At 66.0% G+C, this 20,707-nt stretch overlaps 1 protein-coding gene across 1 annotated transcript; it reads left to right on the forward strand.

Moving 5' to 3' along the window:
• Window positions 1–5,259: 5,259 nt before the first annotated feature.
• Window positions 5,260–18,569, forward strand: CLIP3 (CAP-Gly domain containing linker protein 3; the record flags this gene model as incomplete). Its single annotated transcript, XM_080608745.1, has 13 exons — window positions 5,260–5,389; window positions 6,321–6,460; window positions 7,229–7,322; window positions 8,469–8,630; window positions 9,367–9,485; window positions 11,279–11,515; window positions 13,521–13,656; window positions 14,472–14,594; window positions 15,153–15,281; window positions 16,001–16,124; window positions 17,399–17,460; window positions 18,135–18,207; window positions 18,331–18,569. Coding segments are annotated over 13 exons (1,584 nt in total), but the record flags the coding sequence as incomplete, so codon positions are not given.
• Window positions 18,570–20,707: the final 2,138 nt, after the last annotated feature.

Below are 20,707 nucleotides of genomic sequence, written 5' to 3' on the forward strand. Positions count from 1 at the left end.
CCCTTAATAAAGGACGGAAAGCGCCTGGGGGGGGGTCTGCGTGTGACACCCAGCCCGGGGGGGGGGGGGGGGGGGCGCACCCCCGTACCCTATAGATCCTTGGGGGGGGGGTGGCCCATACCCTATAGATCTTTGGGGGGTGGGGGGCCTGCCCCCGTACCCTATAGATCCTGGGGGGGGGACGTACCCTATAGATCCTGGGGGGGGGGGGGGGGGGCTGCCCTCGGGGGGGGGGGCGGGGGGGCCGCGCCCCCGTACCCAATTGATCCGGGGGGGGGGGCGGCCGTACCCTATAGATCCTTGGGGGGGGAGGCGTACCCTATAGATACTTTGGGGGGGGGGCCTGCCCCCGTACCCTATAGATCCCTGGGGGGGGGGGGGGGGGGGGGGGGCGCTGCCTTGTGTCCGTCCCTAGGTCCCTGCGGCCTCCCTGCCCCTATAGCCGCTCCCCGGCCTGCCCCTATAGCCTCCATACAGCCCAGGGCGCCCCCCCCAGCCCTTCTGCAGACCCTCTAACTCCTCCCCGCCCCCTATAGGTTCCTTCCAGCCCCCTATAGCTGCCCTCTGCCTTCTACCCCCCCCCTCCCCACGCAGCTCCCTGGAGAGCCCTCGGGCCCCTATGGAACTGTTCCCCGGCTTCTGTAGCCCCTTCCCGGAGCCTATAGGTCCCCATAGGTGCTCTGCTGCTCCCGCTGCTGCCCCTGGTCCTTTATAGCCCAGCTCCTATAGGCCCCTCCCAGAGCCTCTATAGCTGCTCGTGGGCCACTATAGCCCCCACAGCCCCCTATAGCTGCTCTGCAGCCCCTATGCTTCCCTCGGCACCTATAGCTTCCCATCGCCCCTATAGCTGCTGCTTGTCCTGCACGCCCTCTATAGATGTTCTGCAGCCCCCACGGTTCTAATAGCTGCCCCTCGCCCCTATAGTCCCCTATAGCTGCTCTGCAGCTCCCATAGCCCCCAAGGCTGCTCCTCATCCCCTATAGTCCCCTATAGCTGCTCTGCAGCTCCCATAGCCCCCAAGGCTGCTCCTCATCCCCTATAGATCCCTATAGCTGATTCTTGTCCCTTATAGCCCCCATAGCTTCTCTGTAGCTCCCACGGATCCCAAAGCGGTGCCTTGTCGTCTGTAGTCCCCTATAGCCCTCGTAGCTGCTTCTCATCCCCTATAACCCCTACAGCTGCCCTGCAGCTCCTATGGCCCCATAGCTACTTCTTGTACCCTATAGCCCCCATAGCTGCTCAGCAGTCCCTATGGATCCCACAGCCCCCATAGCTGCTCCTGGTTCCCTGTATTCCCCTATAGCCCCTATAGTTGCTTCTCAGCCCCTATAGATGCTCTGCAGCCCATACAGCTCCACGGATCCCAAACCAGCTCCTTGTCCCCTATAGCGCCCTATAGTTCCTTATAGCTGCTCTGCAGCCACTATAGCCTCCAAACTTGCTCTTTGACCCCTATAGCCCCTATAGCTTCTTCTTGTCCCCTATAGCCCCCGTAGGTGCTCCTCATGGCATATAGCCCCTACACCTGCTCTGCAGCCCCCATACCCCCTCAGCCCCATTACACCCCCCCATAACCTCCAGCACTACAGCCCCATAGCCCAAATAGCTCCTATAGCCCCTATATTACCCATAGTCCCCAGAGATGCCGTGGCCCCTATAGTCCCCATAGCCCCCAAATAACCCCCATAGCTGCCAGAGCCCCTATAGTCCCCATAGCCCCCATGTCCACATAGGTCCCATGGTCCCTTAACCCCCACAACCACTACAGCCCCCTTAACCCCTATAGCCCCCATAGATCCTATAGCCCCTAAGCCCTATAGCCCCTAAAGTCTCTATAGCCCCTATAAGCCCTATGTCCTCTATACACCCCATAGCCCCTATAGCCCCAATAACCCCTATATCTCCCATAGCTCCTATAGACCCCATAGCCCTCGTAGCCCCCATAACCCCAGAGATTCTATAGCCTCCATAGCCTCTATAGCCCCCATAGATCCTATAGCCCCCCTAAGCCCTATAGCCCCTATAGACTCTATAGCTCCCATAACCCCTATAGCTCCCATAGCTCCTATAGACCCCATAGCCTTCATAACCCCCATAACCCCATAGATCCTACAGCCCCTATAGACCCCATAGACCCTATAGCCCTCATAGCCCCCATAGATCCTATAGCCCCCACACTCCCATAGCCCATATAGCCCCCTATAGCCCCCATTGATCCTATAGCCCCTATAGCCCTCCTAGCCCATAGATCCTATAGACCCCCTAGCCCTCATAGCCCCCATAGTTCCTATAGCCCCCATAGCCCCCCTATAGCCCCCATAGCTCCCCTATAGATCCTATAGCCCCCCCAAGCCCGTAGATCCTATAGCCCCTATAGGCCCCATAGCCCTCATAGCCCCCATAGTTCCTATTGCCCCCATAGCCCCTATAGCCCCTATAGCCCCCATAGATCGTATAGCCCCTATAGCCCCCAAAGCCCCTATAGCCCCCAAAGCCCCTATAGCCCCCCAGCCCCCCTATAGCTCCTATAGCCCCCCTATAGCTCCTATAGCCCCCCTAGCCCCTATAGCCCCCCTAGCCCCTATAGCCCCCATAGCCCCTATAGCCCTCATAGCCCTCATAGCCCCCATAGATCCTATAGCCCCCATAGCCCTCATAGCCCCTATAGCCCCCCTAGTCCCCCTATAGCCCCCCATAGCCCCCCCATAGCCCCCCTATAGCCCCCATAGCCCCCCCATAGCCCCCCTGTAGCCCCCATAGCCCCCTATAGATCCTACACCCCCCATAGCCCCCATAGCCCCCGTAGCCCCCCTATAGCCCCCCTATAGCCCCTATACCCCCCCCAGCCCCGCCCCCGCGCCCCCCCCCCCACCGCCCTCCCCCGGGCGGGCCGCGCATGCGCGCAGCGCCCAGCCCAGCCCGGCGGCCGCGTCCCCGGCAGGTACCGGGGGGAGCGGGGCGGGGGGGGGGGGGGGGGGGATGGGGGGGGGGGGGGCACCACCGGGCCCGGCCCGGCCCGGCCCGATCGCAACCGGGGAGGGGAGAGGGGGGGCGGGGGGGGGAGGGGAGGGCACGGCCCGGCCCCGGCCCCGCAGCCCCCGTGCGGTGCCCAGCGCCCGGCCCGGTACCGGCCCGGTTCCTTCCCAGCCCCGGCCCGGGGCCGTCTGCGGCCCGGTTCCAGCCCCATCCGCATCCCAGCCCCATTCCATCCCAATCCCATCCCAATCCCATCCCCATCCCATCCCATCCCAATCCCATCCCATCCCATCCCAATCCCATCCCCATCCCAACCCCATCCCCATCCCATCCCATCCCATCCCAACCCCATCCCATCCCCATCCCATCCCAATCCCATCCCAACCCCATCCCCATCCCAGCCCCATCCCCATCCCATCCCATCCCCATCCCAGCCCCATCCCATCCCATCCCCATCCCATCCCCATCCCCATCCCCATCCCCATCCCCATCCCAATCCCATCCCAATCCCATCCCAGCCCCATCCCAGCCCCATCCCATCCCATCCCCATCCCATCCCCATCCCCATCCCCATCCCCATCCCCATCCCAATCCCATCCCAATCCCATCCCAGCCCCATCCCAGCCCCATCCCAATTCCTTCCTAACCCCATCCCCGCCCCGTCCGCATCCCATCCCCATCCCAATCTGCCCCCCAATTCCACCCCCGTCCCAATCCCATCCTAACCCCATCCCAATTCCATCCGAATCCCAATCCCATCCCCGTCCCTTACTCATCCCATCCCCACCCCAGTTCCATCCCATCCCCATCCCATTCCCATCCCCATCCCATCCCCATCCCCACCCCAATCCCATCCCAATCCCATCCCAATTCCATCCCTATCCCATCCCCACCCCAATCCCTTCCCCACCCCCATCCCATCCCATCCCAATTCCACCCCATCCCCATCCTAATTCCATCCCATCCCCATCCCATCCCTGTTCCTGTCCCCATCCCATCCCCATCTCAATTCCACCCCATCCCCATCCCATCCTATCCCCACCCCAATTCCGTCCCCATCCCAATTCCATCTACATCCCAACCCCATCCCATCCCCATCTGCATCCCAATTCCACCCCATCCCAACCCCTCCCCTCCCCATCCCATCCCAATTCCACCCCATCCCATCCCCATCCCAATTCCACCCCATCCCCATCCTAATTCCATCCCGTCCCCATCCCCATCCCATCCCTGTTCCTGTCCCCATCCCATTCCCATCCCAATTCCATCCTCATCCCAATTCAACCCCATCCCATCCCCAATCCCACCCCAATTCCCTCCCAATCCCATCCCATCCCCAATCCCACCCCAATTCTCTCCCCATCCCATCCCCATCCCATCCCAATCCCAATCCATCCCCATCCCATCCCCATCCCATCCCAATCCCAATCCATCCCCATCTCATCCCCATCCCATCCCCATCCCCAACCCCACCCCAATCCCATCCCATCCCAATCCCAATCCTATCCCATCCCATCTGCCATCCCAATCCCATCCCCATCCCAACCCCAATCCCATCCCATCCAATCCCATCCCATCCAATCCCATCCCCATCCCCATCCCATCTCATCCCATCTCACCCCAATCCCATCCCATCCCATCCCATCCCATCCTTAATCCCAATCCCAATTCCATCCTCATCCCCATCCCCATCTCACCCCAATCCCATCCCATCCCATCCCAATCCCAATCCTATCCCATCCCATCTGCCATCCCAATCCCATCCCCATCCCAACCCCATCCCATCCCCATCCCAACCCCAATCCCATCCAATCCCATCCCATCCAATCCCATCCCCATCCCCATCCCATCTCATCCCATCTCACCCCAATCCCATCCCATCCCATCCCATCCCATCCTTAATCCCAATCCCAATTCCATCCTCATCCCCATCCCCATCTCACCCCAATCCCATCCCATCCCATCCCATCCCAATCCCAATCCTATCCCATCCCCATCCCAACCCCAATCCCAACCCCAATCCCATCCCATCCCATCCCATCCTCAATCCCAATCCCAATCCTATCCCCATCCCCATCCCCATCCCCATCCTCACCCCAATCCCAATCCCATCCTCAATCCCCCCCCACCCCAATCCCACCCACCCCCCCCCCAGGGGTGCCCCTCTCCCCCCCCCCCCAAATCCCCTTTATCCCCACCTGGGGCGGGTGCCCGGACCCCCGAGGTCCCAGCCCCGTCCCCCCCTCCCCCGTTCTTTCCCCCCCCCCCAGGCCGTCGCCATGACCAAGGAGCGCGGGGGGGACCCCCCGGCGGGGGGGGGCGCAGCCGCCCGACCCCCCCAGCCCCGTGGTGGAGCGACGCAAGAAGCCGGTGGTGCACCCCGCGGCCCCCGCCCCGCTGCCCAAGGACTACGGTGAGCCCCCCCCCGACCCCGCTGCGCCCCCCCCCAGCCCCGCTGAGACCCCCCCCATCCCGCTGAGCCCCCCTCACCCCACTGAGCCCCCCCCATCCCGCTGAGCCCCCCCACCCCGCTGAGCCCCCCCACCCCGCTGAGCCCCCCCCATCCCGCTGAGCCCCCCTCACCCCGCTGAGCCCCCCCCACCCCGCTGAGCCCCCCCCATCCCGCTGAGCCCCCCCCCCAGCCCGGCACGGGGCACCCCCGCCCCTCGTCCCCATCACGAAGGGGGGGGGGGGGGGGGAGATTCGCCCCCCCCCATATGGGGTATCCCATATGGGTTATGGGGTATGGGGCTGAGGGGGGACGGGGGGCCATGTGGGGGGGCACAGGGACCCCCCCCCTGGGCACAGGGGACCCCCCCCCGGAATGCTGGGGGACCTGAGGGGGGGGAATTCTCTGATGGCTGCTATGGGGTTGTGCACGGTGGGGTGTCCCCTGTGCACCTTGTGGAACGACCCCCCCATGGGGACCCCCCCCCCCAAATAGGGATTCCCCCCCCCCATGGGGACAGAGACCCCTTCCATGGCAAAGGACCCTCATGGGGGGGGTGGTTAGAGGCACCCAGGGGGGATTCTCCGATGGCTGCTACGGGGTTGTGCGCCGTGGGGGTGTCCCCCCGTGGGGGTGTCCCCCACACTCTTTGGGGTCCTCCCCCCGCCCCCCCCCACCTTGGGGACAGTCCCCATACCCTGGGGGTCCCTGGGGACCCGCTCAGCACTGACGGGGGGGTTGCCCTGGGCAGCCCGGGCACCCCCAGCGTGGAGATTCTCTGATGGCTGATACGGGGTTGTGCACCGCGGGGTGCCCCTCCCCCCCACCCTCCCATATTGTGGGTGTGTGTCCCCCCCCCCCAATATTGTGCCCCCCCCCACCTCCCCCCCCCCAGCCTTCACCTTCTTCGACCCCAACGACGCGGCGTGCCGGGAGATCCTGCTGGACCCGCGCACCACGGTGCCGCAGCTCTTCGCCATCCTGCGCCAGTGGGTGCCCCAGGTGCAGCACAACGTCGACGTCATCGGCAACGAGGTGGGGGTCCCGGGGGGGGCGGGGGGGCGGGGGGTGGGGGGGGGGATCAGGGTGCTATGGGGGGGGGCAGGGGGTTGGGGGGGCAGGGGGTTATGGGGGAGGCAGGGGGTTATGGGGTCAGGGTGCTGGGGGGGCAGGGTGCTGGGGGAGGTAGGGTGCTGGGGGGGGGTTAGGGTGTTTGGGGGGGGGTCAGGGTGCTGGGGGAGGCAGGGTGTTATGGGGGGGCAGGGTGTTATGGGGGGCAGGGTGTTATGGGGGGGCAGGGTGTTATGGGGGGGCAGGGTGCTGGGGGGGCAGGGTGCTGGGGGGGGGTTAGGGTGCTGGGGGATGCAGGGTGTTATGGGGGGGTCAGGTTGTTATGGGGGGTTCAGGGTGCTGGGAGGGGGGTCAGGGCGCTGGGGGGGGTTAGGGTGCTGGGGGGGGGTCAGGGTGCTGGGGGGCAGGGGGTTATGGGGGGGTCAGGGTGCTCTGTGGGGGGCAGGGTGCTGGGGGGTCAGGGTGTTATGGGGGTTCAGGGTGCTATGGGGGGCAGGGTGCTATGGTGTGTGACTGGGGGGGGTAACTGGTGTGACTGGGGGTAACTGGTGTGACTGGGGGGGGTAACTGGAGTGACTGGGGCGGGTAACTGGTGTGACTGGGGGGGGTAACTGGTGTGACTGGGGGGGGTAACTGGAGTGACTGGGGGGGGTAACTGGAGTGACTGGGGCGGGTAACTGGTGTGACTGGGGTTAACTGGTGTGACTGGGGGTAACTGGTGTGCCCGGGCAGATCCTGCGCCGCGGCTGCCACGTGAACGACCGCGACGGGCTGACGGACATGACGCTGCTGCACTACGCCTGCAAGGCGGGCGCCCACGGCGTGGGTGGGTGGGGGTGCGGGGGGGTGGGGGGGGGCACGGGGGGGACACGGGGAGGGGGCGGGGGGGGGGGCGCCCACGGTTCAGCCCCTCGGCGGTCCCCGTTGTCCCCGTGCCACCCAGCTCCGCGGTGTGTCCCCCCATCTCTTATCCCCGCTTCCACCGTCCCCGTGTCCCTGTCCCGGTGTCCCCATGTCCCCGGCCCAGTGTCCCCATCCCAATGCCCCATGTCCCCATCCTGATACCCCAAGTCCCCATCCTGCTGCCCCATGTCCCCATCCCAGTGTCCCCATGTCCCCATCCTGGTGTCCCCATCCTGGTGTCCCCATGTCCCCATCCCCGTGTCCCTCTCCCAGTGCCCCCATGTCACCATCCAGGTGTCCCCATGTCCCCATCCCAGTGTTCCCATGTCCCCAGCCCGGTGTTCCCATGTCCCCATGTCCCCGTCCCGGTGTCCCCATGTCCCCATCCCAGTGTCCCCATCCCAGTGTCCCCATGTCCCCATCTCGATGCCCCATGTCCCCATCCTGTTGCCCCATGTCCCTGTCCCAGTGTCCTCATGTCCCCATCCCCATGTCCCTGTCCCAGTGTCCCCATGTCCCTGTCCCAGTGTCCCCATGTCACCATCCAGGTGTCCCCATGTCCCCATCCTGGTGTTCCCATGTCCCCATGTCCCCATCCCAGTGTCCCCATGTCCCCATCCTGGTGTTCCCATGTCCCCATGTCCCTGTCCCAGTGTCCCCATGTCCCCATCCTGGTGTTCCCATGTCCCCATGTCCCTGTCCCAGTGTCCCCATGTCCCCATCCCGGTGTCCCCATGTCCCCAGCCCGGTGTCCCCATGTCCCTGTCCCGGTGTCCCCGTCCCCACGCCCGGTGTCCCCACATCCCCATCCCGGTGTGCCCATGTCCCCATCCCGGTGTCCCCATGTCCCCAGCCCGGTGTCCCCATGTCCTTGTCCTGGTGTCCCCGTCCCCACGCCCGGTGTCCCCACGTCCCCATCCCGGTGTCCCCATGTCCCCAGCCCGGTGTCCCCATGTCCCCGTCCCGGTGTCCCCATCCCCACGCCCGGTGTCCCCACGTCCCCATCCCGGTGTCCCCATGTCCCCGTCCCCGTGTCCCCGTCCCCACGCCCGGTGTCCCCGTGCTGCAGGGGACCCAGCGGCGGCCGTGCGCCTCTCGACGCGGCTGCTGGCGCTGGGGGGGGACGTGACGCTGCGCAGCCGCTGGACCCACATGAACGCCCTGCACTACGCCGCCTACTTCGACGTCCCCGAGCTCATCCGCACCCTGCTGCGCGCCGCCGCCCCCCGAGGTGCGCCCCCCCCCCCCCCTCCGCGGGGACGGGGACAGGATGGGGGGTCCCGGTCCCCTAGGGAAGGACATTGGGGTCCCCAGGGGGAAGGACGGGGGCGTCCCCTGGCTATAGGACAGTGGGGTCTGCTGGGGAAGGATTTTGGGGTCCCTTGGGTGTAGGACAACTGGGGTCCCCTGGGGGAAGGACGTTGGGGTCTTCTGGGGAAGAACATTGGGGTCCCCTGGGTGTAGGACACTGGGGTTCCCTAGGGGAAGGACATTGGGGTCTTCTGGGGAAGGATGTTGGTGTCCCTGGCCATAGAACAATGGGGTCCCCTGGAGGAAAGGCATTGGGGTCCCCTGGCCGTAGGGCACAGGGATCACAAGGGGGAGGGACACTGGGGTCTTTTGGGGAATGATGTTGGGGTCTCCCTGGGGAAGGACATTGGGGTCCTCTGGGGAAGGACATTGGGGTCCCCTGGGGAAGGACATTGGGGTCTCCAGGGGGAGGACATTGGGGTCTCCAGGGGGAGGGATGTTGGGGTCCCTTGGGTGTAGGACGCTGGGATCCCCAGAGAGAAGGACATTGGGGTCCCCTGCAGAGAGCTACTGGGGTCTCATGGCCGTAGGACACGGGGCTCCCCAGAGGGAGGACACCAGAGTCCCCTCAGAGCAAGGTTTTGGGGTCCCCTGGGAGGATGGGGCGCGGGGGTCCCGTGGGCCGTGCCTCATTTCCCGACCCCCCCCCCCCGCAGTGCTGCACTCGACCTGCAGCGACTTCAGCCACGGCACGGCGCTGCACATCGCCGCCTCCAACCTGTGCCTGGGCGCCGTGCGCTGCCTGCTGGAGCACGGCGCCGACCCGGCCCTGCGGGTACCGGGCACGGGGCGGGGGCTGCGGGGGACCGGGGGGCGCCGGGGGGGCCTTACGGGGTGGTTGGGGTACGGAGGTGTTTGGGGGTGCTGGGGGGATTGGGGGCGGTAAGGGGATATGGAGGTGTTTGGGGGTGCTGGGGGGATTGGGGGCGGTAAGGGGATATGGGGGGTGTTTGGGGGTGCTGGGGGGATTGGGGGTATTTAGGGGGATTGGGGGCAGTAAGGGGATATGGGGGTGTTTGGGGGTGCTGGGGGGATTGGGGGCATTAAGGGGATATGGGGGTGTTTGGGGGTGCTGAAGGGATTGGGGTGTATTGGGGGCATTAAAGGATATTGGGGGGCATTGGCTGTTTTGAGGTGTTTTGGGGGTGCTGGGAGGATTGGGATGTATCGGGGGCATTAAAGGATATTGGGGGAATTGGAGATATTGGGGTGTTTGGGGGTGCTGGGGGGATTGGGGCATTAAGGGGTGTTGGGGGCATAGGGGATATGGAGGGCTTCGGGGGTACTGGGGGGATTGGGGGTATTAAGTGGTATTGGGGGGTATTTGGGGTATTGAAGTGTTTTGGGGGCGCTGAGGGATTGGGAAGGATTGAGGGCATTAAGGGATGTTGGAGGTATGTAGGCGTTTGGGGGCGCTGGGGGGACTGGGGGCAATAAGGGGAATCGGGGTGTATTTGGGGCATTGGGGGGTATTGGGGATATTGAGGTGTTTGGGGGTGCTAGGGGGATCGGGGGCATTAAGGGGCATTGGGGGTATTTGGGAATTTGAGGTGTTTGGGGTGCTGGAGGGTTTGGGAGGGATTGGGGACGTTGAGGGATATTGGGGGTGTTGGGGGGTATTTGGGGTATTTGTGGGTGTTGGAAGTAGTGGGATATTTGGGGTATTGGGGATACTGAGGGGTATCGGGATATGGGATATCGAGGGGTGTTGGGGGTATCGGGGGTTATTTGGGGTATTTATTGGGTATTGGAAGTACCGGGGGCATTGGGGGACTGGGAGGCTTTGGGGGTTAATGGGGATACTGGGGAGTCTGGGGTATGGAGGGGTATTGCTGGGTATGGAGGCAGTGGGGTACTGGGAGTACTGGGAGCGACTGGGTGTACTGCGAGGACCGGGGAGTACTGGGGTTATTGTGGGCATGGGGATACCGAGGGGTATTGGGGATATTGAGACTACTGGGGGGCTTTGGGGGGGGGGGGGAAATGGGGTATTGGGGAGCTCAGAGGTTTTGGGGGCACTGGGGGCACTGGGGCTTTTGGGAGCATTGGGGTATTGAGGGGCACTGGGGGGGGGTTGGAAGTACTGGGTCACTGGGGGCACCGGGAGGGGTTGAGGGGTGTGGGGAAGGATTTGGGGCGTTGGGGGTACGGGGGGGTACTGGGGGTGTTAAGGGCACTGGGGGCATTGGGGTATTGGGGTACTGAGGGGGTTTAGGGGTGTTTGGGGGTGCTGGGGGTATTGGGAATTGGAGGAATTGAGGGGTATGGGGGGGCAATTGGGGTGCCAGATATTGGGGTGCTGAGGGCTGTGGGAAGTCTTGGGATGTTGGGGGGCACTGGGGTACCAGCGGGGGCTTGGGGGGGGGGGGGGGGGCTTTAGGGCATTGGGATATTGAGGGGAACCGGGAGCATCGCCCTGGGGTTCCCAGGAGGAACGGGGCTACTGGGATTTAGGGGGGCTCTCAGCGGTGCCGGGGCGGGTTGGGGGGGGCCGGCCGCCCCGTTTAGGACCCTCCCCGTTGTGCGGCGTCCCCGTCCCGTCCCGTGTCCCCCCCCCCCCCCCCGCAGAACAGCAAAGGGCAGGTGGCGGCGGAGGTGGTGCCGGACCCCACGGACATGGCCCTGGACAAGGCGGAGGCGGCGCTGGCGGCGCGGGAGCTGCGGCGGCTGCTGCTGGACGCGGTGCCGCTGAGCTGCAGCCTGCCCCGCGTCACCCTGCCCAACTACGACAACCTGCCCGGGAACCTCATGCTGCTCTGCCTCGGGCTGCAGCTGGGCGACCGCGTGCGCATCGAGGGCGGCAAGGTGCGGCGGGGGGGGGATATGGGCACCGGGGGGGGGATATGGGGGGCGTTATGGGGACGGGGAGATATGGGGACGGGGCGCAGCGGCGGCTGCTCTGCGTGGGGATGTGGGCGTGGTACGGGGGGGGTTGGGGGGAAAAAAGCAGGGTTTTGGGGTGGACGGATGGGTTTTGGGGTGAATGGAAAGGTTTTGGGGTGAATGGAGGGGTTTTGGGGGTGCACAGTGGGGTTTGGGGTGCGTATGGGTGCTGGGGGACCCAGGGGGGCAGCAGCACCCATGGTGGGTGCAACCAAGTGCTTGTGCGACCTTGTGCTACCATGCATGGGGATGTGGGCATGGGGAGGAGGGGGGGATGAATTGAAAGGTTTTGGGGTGAATGGATAGGTTCTGGGGTGAATGGAAAGGTTTTGGGGTGAATGGAGGGGTTTTGGGGTGCACAATGGGGTTTGGGGTGCGTATGGGTGCTGGGGGACCGAGGGAGCAAACAGCACCCGTGGTGGATGCAACCGGTGCTTGTGCGACCTTGTGCTGCTTGCGTGGGGATGTGGGCATGGTGTGTGGGGTTTTGGGGTGAATGGAAGGGTTTTGGGGTGAATGGAGGGGTTTTGGGGTGCACAATGGGGTTTGGGGTGCGTGTGGGTGCTGGGGGACCCAGAGAGCAAACAGCACCCATGGTGGGTGCAACCGGTGCTTGTGCGACCTTGTGCTGCTCTGCGTGGGGATGTGGGCATGGTACGGGGGGGGGTTGGGGGGAAAAAAGTGGGGTTTGGGGGCGAACGGGTGGGTTTGAGGATGAATGGGTGGGTTTTGGGGTGAATGGAGGGGTTTTGGGGGTGCACAGTGGGGTTTGGGGTGCGTATGGGTGCTGGGGGACCGAGGGAGCAAACAGCACCCATGGTGGGTGCAACCAGTGCTTGTGCGACCTCGTGCTGCTTGCGTGGGGATGTGGGCATGGTACGGGGGGTTTTGGGGTGAATGGGTGGGTTTTGGGGTGAATGGAGGGGTTTTGGGGTGCACAATGGGGTTTGGGGTGCGTATGGGTGCTGGGGGACCCAGGGAGCAAACAGCACCCATGGTGGATGCAACCGGTGCTTGTGCAACCTTGTGCTGCTCTGCATGGGGATGTGGGCATGGTACGGGGGGGGTTGGGGGGAAAAAAGCGGGGTTTGGGGGCGAACGGGTGGGTTTGAGGATGAATGGGTGGGTTTTGGGGTGAATGGAGGGGTTTTGGGGTGCACAATGGGGTTTGGGGTGCGCATGGGTGCTGGGGGACCCAGGGGGGCAGCAGCACTCATGGTGGGTGTAACCGGTGCTTGTGCGACCTTGTGCTGCCATGCATGGGGATGTGGGCATGGTGTGGGGGGTTTTGGGGTGAATGGAAGGGTTTTGGGGTGAATGGAGGGGTTTAGGGGTGCACAATGGGGTTTGGGGTGCGTATGGGTGCTGGGGGACCCAGGGGGGCAGCAGCACCCATGGTGGGTGCAACCACTGCCTGTGTAACCTCGTGCTGCCAAACCACTGCCTGTGTAACCTCGTGCTGCCATGCATGGGGATGTGGACGTGGTGGTGGAGGTTTTGGGGTGAATTGAAAGGTTTTGGGGTGAATGGCTGGGTTTTGGGGTGAATGGAAAGGTTTTGGGGTGAATGGAGGGGTTTTGGGGTGAATGGAATGGTTTGGGGGTCAATGGATGGGTTTTGTGTTGAATTGAATGATTTGGGGGTGAATGGAGGGGTTTGGGGGTGAATGGAGGGGTTTGGGGGTGAATTGAGGGGTTTTGGGGTGAATGGAGGGGGTTTGGGGCAAGAAGAGGATTATTGGGGCCCTCAATGGCTCCTGAGGGTACCCACGGCTGCTGGGGGTCCCGGCGCACCGCCCCCACCGGGACCCTCCTGCTGCTCCCCGGTGTGTGTGGGGGGGGGGCTGCTCCCCATCATGGAGGGGGGAACGGGGGGGGGGGGTCTTTCAGGGGCACCCATGGGTGCTGCCCCCCTCCCCCCCCCGCAGGTGGGGACCCTGCGCTTCTGCGGCACCACGGCCTTCGCCAGCGGGCAGTGGGCGGGGGTGGAGCTGGACGAGCCCGAGGGCAAGAACGACGGCAGCGTCGGGGGGGTGCGCTACTTCATCTGCCCCCCCAAGCAGGGTACGGGGCCGGGGGGGGGGCGCTGGGGGGGGCGCTTGGTCATGGGCTGGGGCTGCGCTGGGTTATACTGGGTTATACTGGGTTATACTGGGTTATATGGGGCTATATGGGTTTGTATTGGGTTATATGGGGTGATATGGGGTTGTGCTGGGTGGTATGGGGTTGTACTGGGTTATACTGGGTTGTACTGGTGCCTCTGAGCCTGCACCAGTCCATCCCAGGCCGTACTGGGGCTGTGCGGAGCGGTAACAGCCCCCACTGCTCTGTACTGGTCCATACTGGTCCATACTGCCCTATATTGCCCCATACAAGTCCGTACTGGGCCATAGGGGTCTGCACTGGTCTGTTAGGGCTGTATAGAGTGTTAGTAGCCCCCTGCTTGTTCATACTGGTCTGTATTGGTCTGTGTGGGTCCGTACTGGTCTGTACTGGTCCTTATGGACCCATACAGGTCTGTGATGGTCAATATTGGACCATACTGGTCCATACTGGTCTGTATTGGACTGCAGTGGTCTCTATTGGTCTGTACTGCTCTATACGGCTCCTTACTGGCCCATACAAACAGGTCTGTGCTGATCTGTACTGAGCCATACTGCCCCATACTGGTCTGTACTGGTCCATACTGGTTTGTACTGGTCCATACTGGTCTGTACTGCTCCATATCAGTCTGTACTGGTCTATATGGGTCAATACTGGCCCATACAAACAGATCTGTACTGAGCCATACTGCCCCACATTGGTCTGTACTGGTCCGTATTGGCCTGTACTGGTCCATACTGGTCCGTACTGGTCCTTACTGGTCTATGTGCCCGCAGGCGTCTTTGCCTCCGTCTCCAAGATCTCCAAGGCTGAGGAGCAGCCGCCGGCGCCGTCCCCCCCCCGCAGCCCCCCCGGGCCCCCAGCCCGCGCCCCCACCAAGGCGCGCAAGGACAAGCGAGGTGCGCCCCCCCCCTCCCCCTCCCCGGGGGGGGCAGGGGGCGGGGCCTGGCTGGCTCCGCCCCCACGTGCACCGGGGGCGGGGCCAGGGTGGGTGGGGTCATGAGGGGGCGGGGCCAGGGAGGGTGGGGCCACGTGGGGGTGGGGCCTGGGAGGGCGAGGCCACGGGGGAGGGGGGGCAATGAGGGTGGGGCCACGAGGGGGTGGGGCCAGTGGGGGCGGGGCCACGAGGGGGCGGGGCCAATGAGGGGGTGGGGCCAGTGGGGGCAGGGCCACAAGGGGGCGGGGCCAATGAGGGTGGGGCCAGTGGGGGCGGGGCCACAAGGGGGCGGGGCCAATGAGGGTGGGGCCAGTGGGGGCGGGGCCACAAGGGGGCGGGGCCAGCGAGGGTGGGGCCGTGGGGGCGTGGCCAATGAGGGTGGGGGCATGAAGGGGCGGGGCCAATGAGGGTGGGGTTGTGCAGGGCGGGGCCAGGGAAGGTGGAGCCACGAGGGGGGCGGGGCCAGGGAGGGGCGGGGCCAGGGCGTGGGCGTGTCCCGCCTGACCCCGCCCCCCCGCAGCCCCCCGGAAGCGGGGGGGGGCGTGGCTGGACAGGGAGGGGCGCCGCGTGGCCCCGGGGGACGCGGTGCTGGTGGCCGGACAGCGCCCGGGACGGGCCCGGTTCTACGGGCGCACCGACTTCGCCCCCGGTGAGCCCCCCCCCCCCGGGACCCCCCCAGCCCTGGGACACCCCCATGGGACCCCCCCGAGGACCCCTCCTCGAGACCCCGCTCCTGGGACCCCCCCTGGGACCCCCAGCACCCCCCTGGATCCCTGACCCCAGGGGGCAGCCCCCATTTGGGACCCCCCCCTTCAAGAGACCCCTCCCATGGGGCGCCCCCCATGGGCACCCTTCACTTTGGGACCACCCCCCTTAAGAGACACCCCCGCACCACGGGACCCCCCCAGGACACCCCCCCCTTTGGGGCTCTCCCTATTTTCGATCCCTCCCCCAGGGACCCCCCCGCCCGAGACCCTTCCCATGGGGCCCCCCCACTTTGGGACCACCCCAGTGAATCCCCCAGGAACCCTACACCCACCATGGGACCCCCCCAGGACCCCCACCCCCACTGTGGGACCCCCCTAGGACCTCACCCCCACCATGGGACCCCCCCCAGGACCCCACCACCACCATGGGACCCCCCCTTTGGAGCACCCCCCCAACACCCCCCCCATAGGGCCCCCCCACTTTGGGCCCACCCCAGCGAATCCCCCAAGAACCCCACACACACCATGCCCCCCCCCCTCAGGACACCCCCCCCCCCAATGGGACATCCCCCTGGGACCCCCCCCCCCCAAGACCCCAGCCCCCCCCCCCCACCCCCCCTCACGTGCCCCCCCCCCCCCCCCCCCGTGTCCCCCCCCCCAGGGTACTGGTTCGGGGTGGAGCTGGACACGGCCGGGGGCAAACACGACGGCTCCGTCTTCGGGGTCCGCTACTTCTCCTGCCCCCCCAAGCACGGCGTCTTCGCGCCCCCCTCCCGCGTGCAGAGGTGCCGAGGGGGGGGGACGTGGGGACATGGGGTGGGGACATCGGGGACATGGGGACATGGGGTGGGGACATGGGGACATGGGGACACTGGGGGCATGGGGACATGGGGACATGGGGTGGGGACACTGGGGACACTGGGGGCATGGGGACATGGGGTGGGGACACTGGGGGCATGGGGACATGGGGCGGGGACATCGGGGGCATGGGGACATGGGGACATGGGGTGGGGACATCGGGGGCATGGGGACACTGGGGGCATGAGGACATGGGGTGGGGACATCGGGGGCATGGGGACATGGGGACGTGGGGTGGGGACATGGGGACACTGGGGGCATGGGGACATGGGGATATCAGGGACATGGGGACATGGGGACGTGGGGTGGGGACATTGGGGATATGGGGACATCAGGGACATGGGACATGGGGTGGGGACATTGGGGGCATGGGGACATGGGACATGGGGCATGGGGACATGGGGACACTGGGGGCATGGGGACATGGGGATATCAGGGACATGGGGACATGGGGTGGGGACATCGGGGGCATGGGGACATGGGACACTGGGGATATGGGGACATGGGGACGCTGGGGACATGGGGACATTGGGGGCATGGGAAATATTGGGGAAGTGGGGAATGGGGACAATGGAGGCATGGGACATATTGGGGACATGGGGACATTGGGGGCATGGGGATGGGGGTTACGGGGACATTGGGGATGTTGGGGACATTTGGGGCATGGGAGATTGGGGACAGGGGCATATGGGACATATTGGGGACATGGGGACAATGGGAATATGGGGGACATTGGGGACATGGGGGTCATGGGGATAGGGGGACATTGGGGTCATTGGGGACATTGGGGACATTGGGGTCATTGGGATATGGGGTCATTGGGATATGGGGTCATTGGGGACATTGGGGTCATTGGGATATGGGGTCATTGGGGACATTGGGGTCATTGAGGACATTGGGGTCATTGAGGTCATTGGGATATGGGGACATCGGGGACATTGGGGACATTGGGGTCATTGGGATATGGGGTCATTGGGGACATTGGGGTCATTGGGGTCATTGGGGACATTGGGATATGGGGTCATTGGGGTCATTGAGGACATTGGGTCATTGAGGTCATTGGGATATGGGGTCATTGGGGACATTGGGGTCATTGGGGACATTGGGATATGGGGACATTGGGGTGTGGGGTCCGGGGGGCGCTGGGGGGCCCCGCCCCTGACCCTGGTGACCCCAGTGACCCCTGTTCCCCCCCCCCCAGGGTCGGGGGCCCCAAGGAGGAGCCGGGGGACGGCCCCGAGAAGAAGGCGCAGCAGGTGACCGGTGCGTGCTGATTGGCTGCAGCCGGGGTGGGCGGGGCTGAGGGGGCGGGGCCACTCTGCTGGTTGGCTGGTGAGGTGAGGGAGCACTGCTGATTGGCTGGTGGGGAGAGAGAGAGGCTATTGCTGATTGGCGGGGCGGGGGGGGTCTGATTGGTCAGCGAGGTGGACAGGTCTGCGCTGATTGGCCAGCTGGTGGGAGGGGATGCTTCACTCTGATTGGCTAGCTGGTGGAGGGAACTTCACTGATTGGCCAACTGGTGGGGGAAGCTTCAATCTGATTGGCCACCTGATGGAGGGAACTTCACTGATTGGCCAACTGGTGAGGGAAGCTTCATTCTGATTGGCCAGCTATTTGGGGAAGCTTCTTTCTGATTGGCTAGCTGGTGGGGGGAGCGTCATTGATTGGCCGTCTGGTGGGGGGAGTGTCATTGGCCATCTGGTGTGGGCGTGCTTCACTCTGATTGGCTGGCTGGTGGAGGGAACTTTACTGATTGGCCAAGTGGTGGGGGAAGTTCATTCTGATTGGCTGGCTGGCGGAGGGCGCTTCACCGATTGGCCAGCTGTTGGGGGAAGCTCCCCTCTGATTGGCCGGCTGGTGGAGGGCCCCTCACCCTGATTGGCCGGGGGCCGTTTTCCCTGACGGCGCCCCCCCGGCGCCCCCGGTGCCCCCCGCAGTGTCGCAGCCCAAGCGCAACTTCCCGGCCGTGCGGACCCCCAAGGACATCGCCTCCGAGAGCTCCTTCTCCAGGTGGGGCCGGGGGGGGGGGGGGCAGCGAGGGGACCCCCTTGGGGGGGGGAGGGCACGGGGACCCCCTTGTGGGGGCCGCGCCCCCCCCGCCCCATTCCCACGGCGCCCCCCTCTCGCCCCCAGGCTACTCTTCTGCTGCTGGTTCCCCTGGATGCTGCGGGCCGAGATGCAGTCCTAACCCCCCCCCCTCCTCGTGCCCCCCCCCCGCCGCCCCGCCCCCACCCAGTGCCTTTGGCCCCTCCCCCCCCCGGGGAGACGTGATGTGAGCCCCCCCCCCCGCCCCTATCCCCCCCCCCCCCCCCCCGCTCTGGGCCGTTCACTCTGGAACCTACTGATGACAGCGACCGGGGGAGCCGCCGGCCCCACCCTGCCCCAAACCTTCCCCCCCCCCTCCACTCCCCCCCCCATTTTGGGCTGTTGACTCTGGAACCTACTGATTGCGGTGACAGGGGGCAGGCTGATGGAGCCCCCCCCCCTGAAAAAAATCTGCCCCCCCCCCAAGCCCTCTTTTTGGCTGTTGACTCTGGAACCTACTGATAACGGTTCCGGGGCCGTGCCCCCCCCTTCAGCCCGCCACCAATCCCCGCGGGGGGGCCGTTTACACTGGAACCTACTGATGGCGGGGAGAGGGAGCTGCTGCCAGCCCCCCCCCCCCCTCGCTCGTTAGGGCTGCTCACGCTGGACCCCGCTAATTAGTTCCGGGGAATTAATGCCAGGCCCCCTCCCAGAAGCCCTCTGGGCCCCCCCCCCCCATGCCTCGCTCCTCCAGGCCGTTCACTCTGGAACCTACTGATTTCCCTCGTGGAGAGTGAATTGATGCCAGCCCCCCCCCGCCTCCATGCCCCCCACCCCCCCGCCTCCATGCCCCCCACCCCCCCAACCTCGCTCCAGGCCGTTCACTCTGGAACCTACTGACCACAACCGGGGGGGGGGGCTTTATGCCGGCCCCCCCCCCCCCCCGAGCCGTTAACCCTGGAGACTACTGACTACCGCCACAGGGACGGGGACCGCCCGACGGCCCCACTCGCCCACCCCCCCCACGGCGGAGGGGGGGAGGGGGGTCAAACCAGTGCCCCCAGTTTGGGGAGGGGGGGGGGGGGGCCGGGCACTGGTCCATACTGGTTTGGTGGCTCCCCCAGTGGCCGAGCCCCCCCCCCCCGGCCCGGCGCCGTCGCGTTCCCCCGTCCCCCGCAGTAGCAATAACGCCCCTGCCCCCCCCCCCCCCCCCCGCGGTCGTCGTGAGTGGCTGTGACGTCCCCCCCCCGTGTCCCGTCCCCCCCCCCCAGCTGCCGCATGGTCCCCCCGGACCCGCTTCTGCCACCAATAAACACCTTTGTACGTCCCGGGGCTCTGTGGGGCCGGGGGGGGGGACACGGGGGGGGGGGGGGCATGGGGAGGGGCTGGGGGGGCACAGGGGGGACTGGGGGTGACGCGGGGGGGGGATGGAGGGGGACATGAGAAGATGGGGGGGATGGGGGGGATATGGGGGCAATACGGGGGGGGCTGGGGGGTGCCGTGTGAGGCTGGGGGGGCACGGAGGGGCTGGGGGGGGCACCGGGGGGGGCTGAGGGAGGCACAGGGGGGGCTGGGAGGGTGACGAGGGGGACACGGAGGGGCTGAGGAGGGGACACGGAGACATGGGGGGGGCCTGGGGGGTGTGGGGGGGGCTGGGGAGACGCGGGGGGGCATGGGGGAGATGTGGGGGGGACACGGGGGGGGGCTGGGGGCAATATGGGGGGGGCTGGAGGGGGCCGTGCAAGGCTGGGGGGGCACGGGGGGGGTCTGGGGGGGCACGGGGGCCACAGGGGGGGCTGGGGGGGGCCACGGAGGGGGACAAGGGGGACACGGGGACATGGGGGGGCCTGGGGGGGGGGGGAAGGGGGATAAGGGGGGGCCTGGGGGGGGGACGTGGAAGACTGGGGGGGGCAGAGGGGGCTCAGGACCCCCGGGGGGGCCACCAGGAATGGCCCAAAAGCGCCAAACGCCCCCAAAGCGGGCCCTGGCGACGTCATCACCGGCAGCGGCGCTCTGGGGGGGGGTCGGGGGGAATTCGGGGACACCCCCCCCCAAAAAAAAAAAAAAAACCAGGCGCAGGCGCCGCCATCTTCTTCCGGCACCGCCCCTGTGACGTCACGGCGAGCGGCCGCGGCTGCGCCGAGGAGGCCACGCCCCCTTTTAAACATGACCACGCCCCCTTTTAGACACGACCACGCCCCCTTCTGCTGGTGGCCACGCCCCCACCGCCCGCAGGCAGCGGCTGAGGCGCGGCTCGGCCACGCCCCCTCTGCTTTTAGCCACGCCCCCTCTGCTCTTAGCCACGCCCCCTGGCTGTTAGCCACGCCCCCCGGCTGTTAGCCACGCCCCCCGCCCGGGGCCGCCGGCGCTGGAGGGCGTGGGCGTGGTCAGGCCGAGTGGGCGTGGTCAGACCGAGTGGGCGTGGTCAGACCGAGTGGGCGTGGCCACACCCAAAGGGGGCGTGGTCACCCGCGGGCGGGGCGGG

This window comes from Anser brachyrhynchus (genome assembly GCF_964034855.1).
Source record: "Anser brachyrhynchus genome assembly, contig: SCAFFOLD_372, whole genome shotgun sequence".
NCBI classification, from domain to species: domain Eukaryota; kingdom Metazoa; phylum Chordata; class Aves; order Anseriformes; family Anatidae; genus Anser; species Anser brachyrhynchus.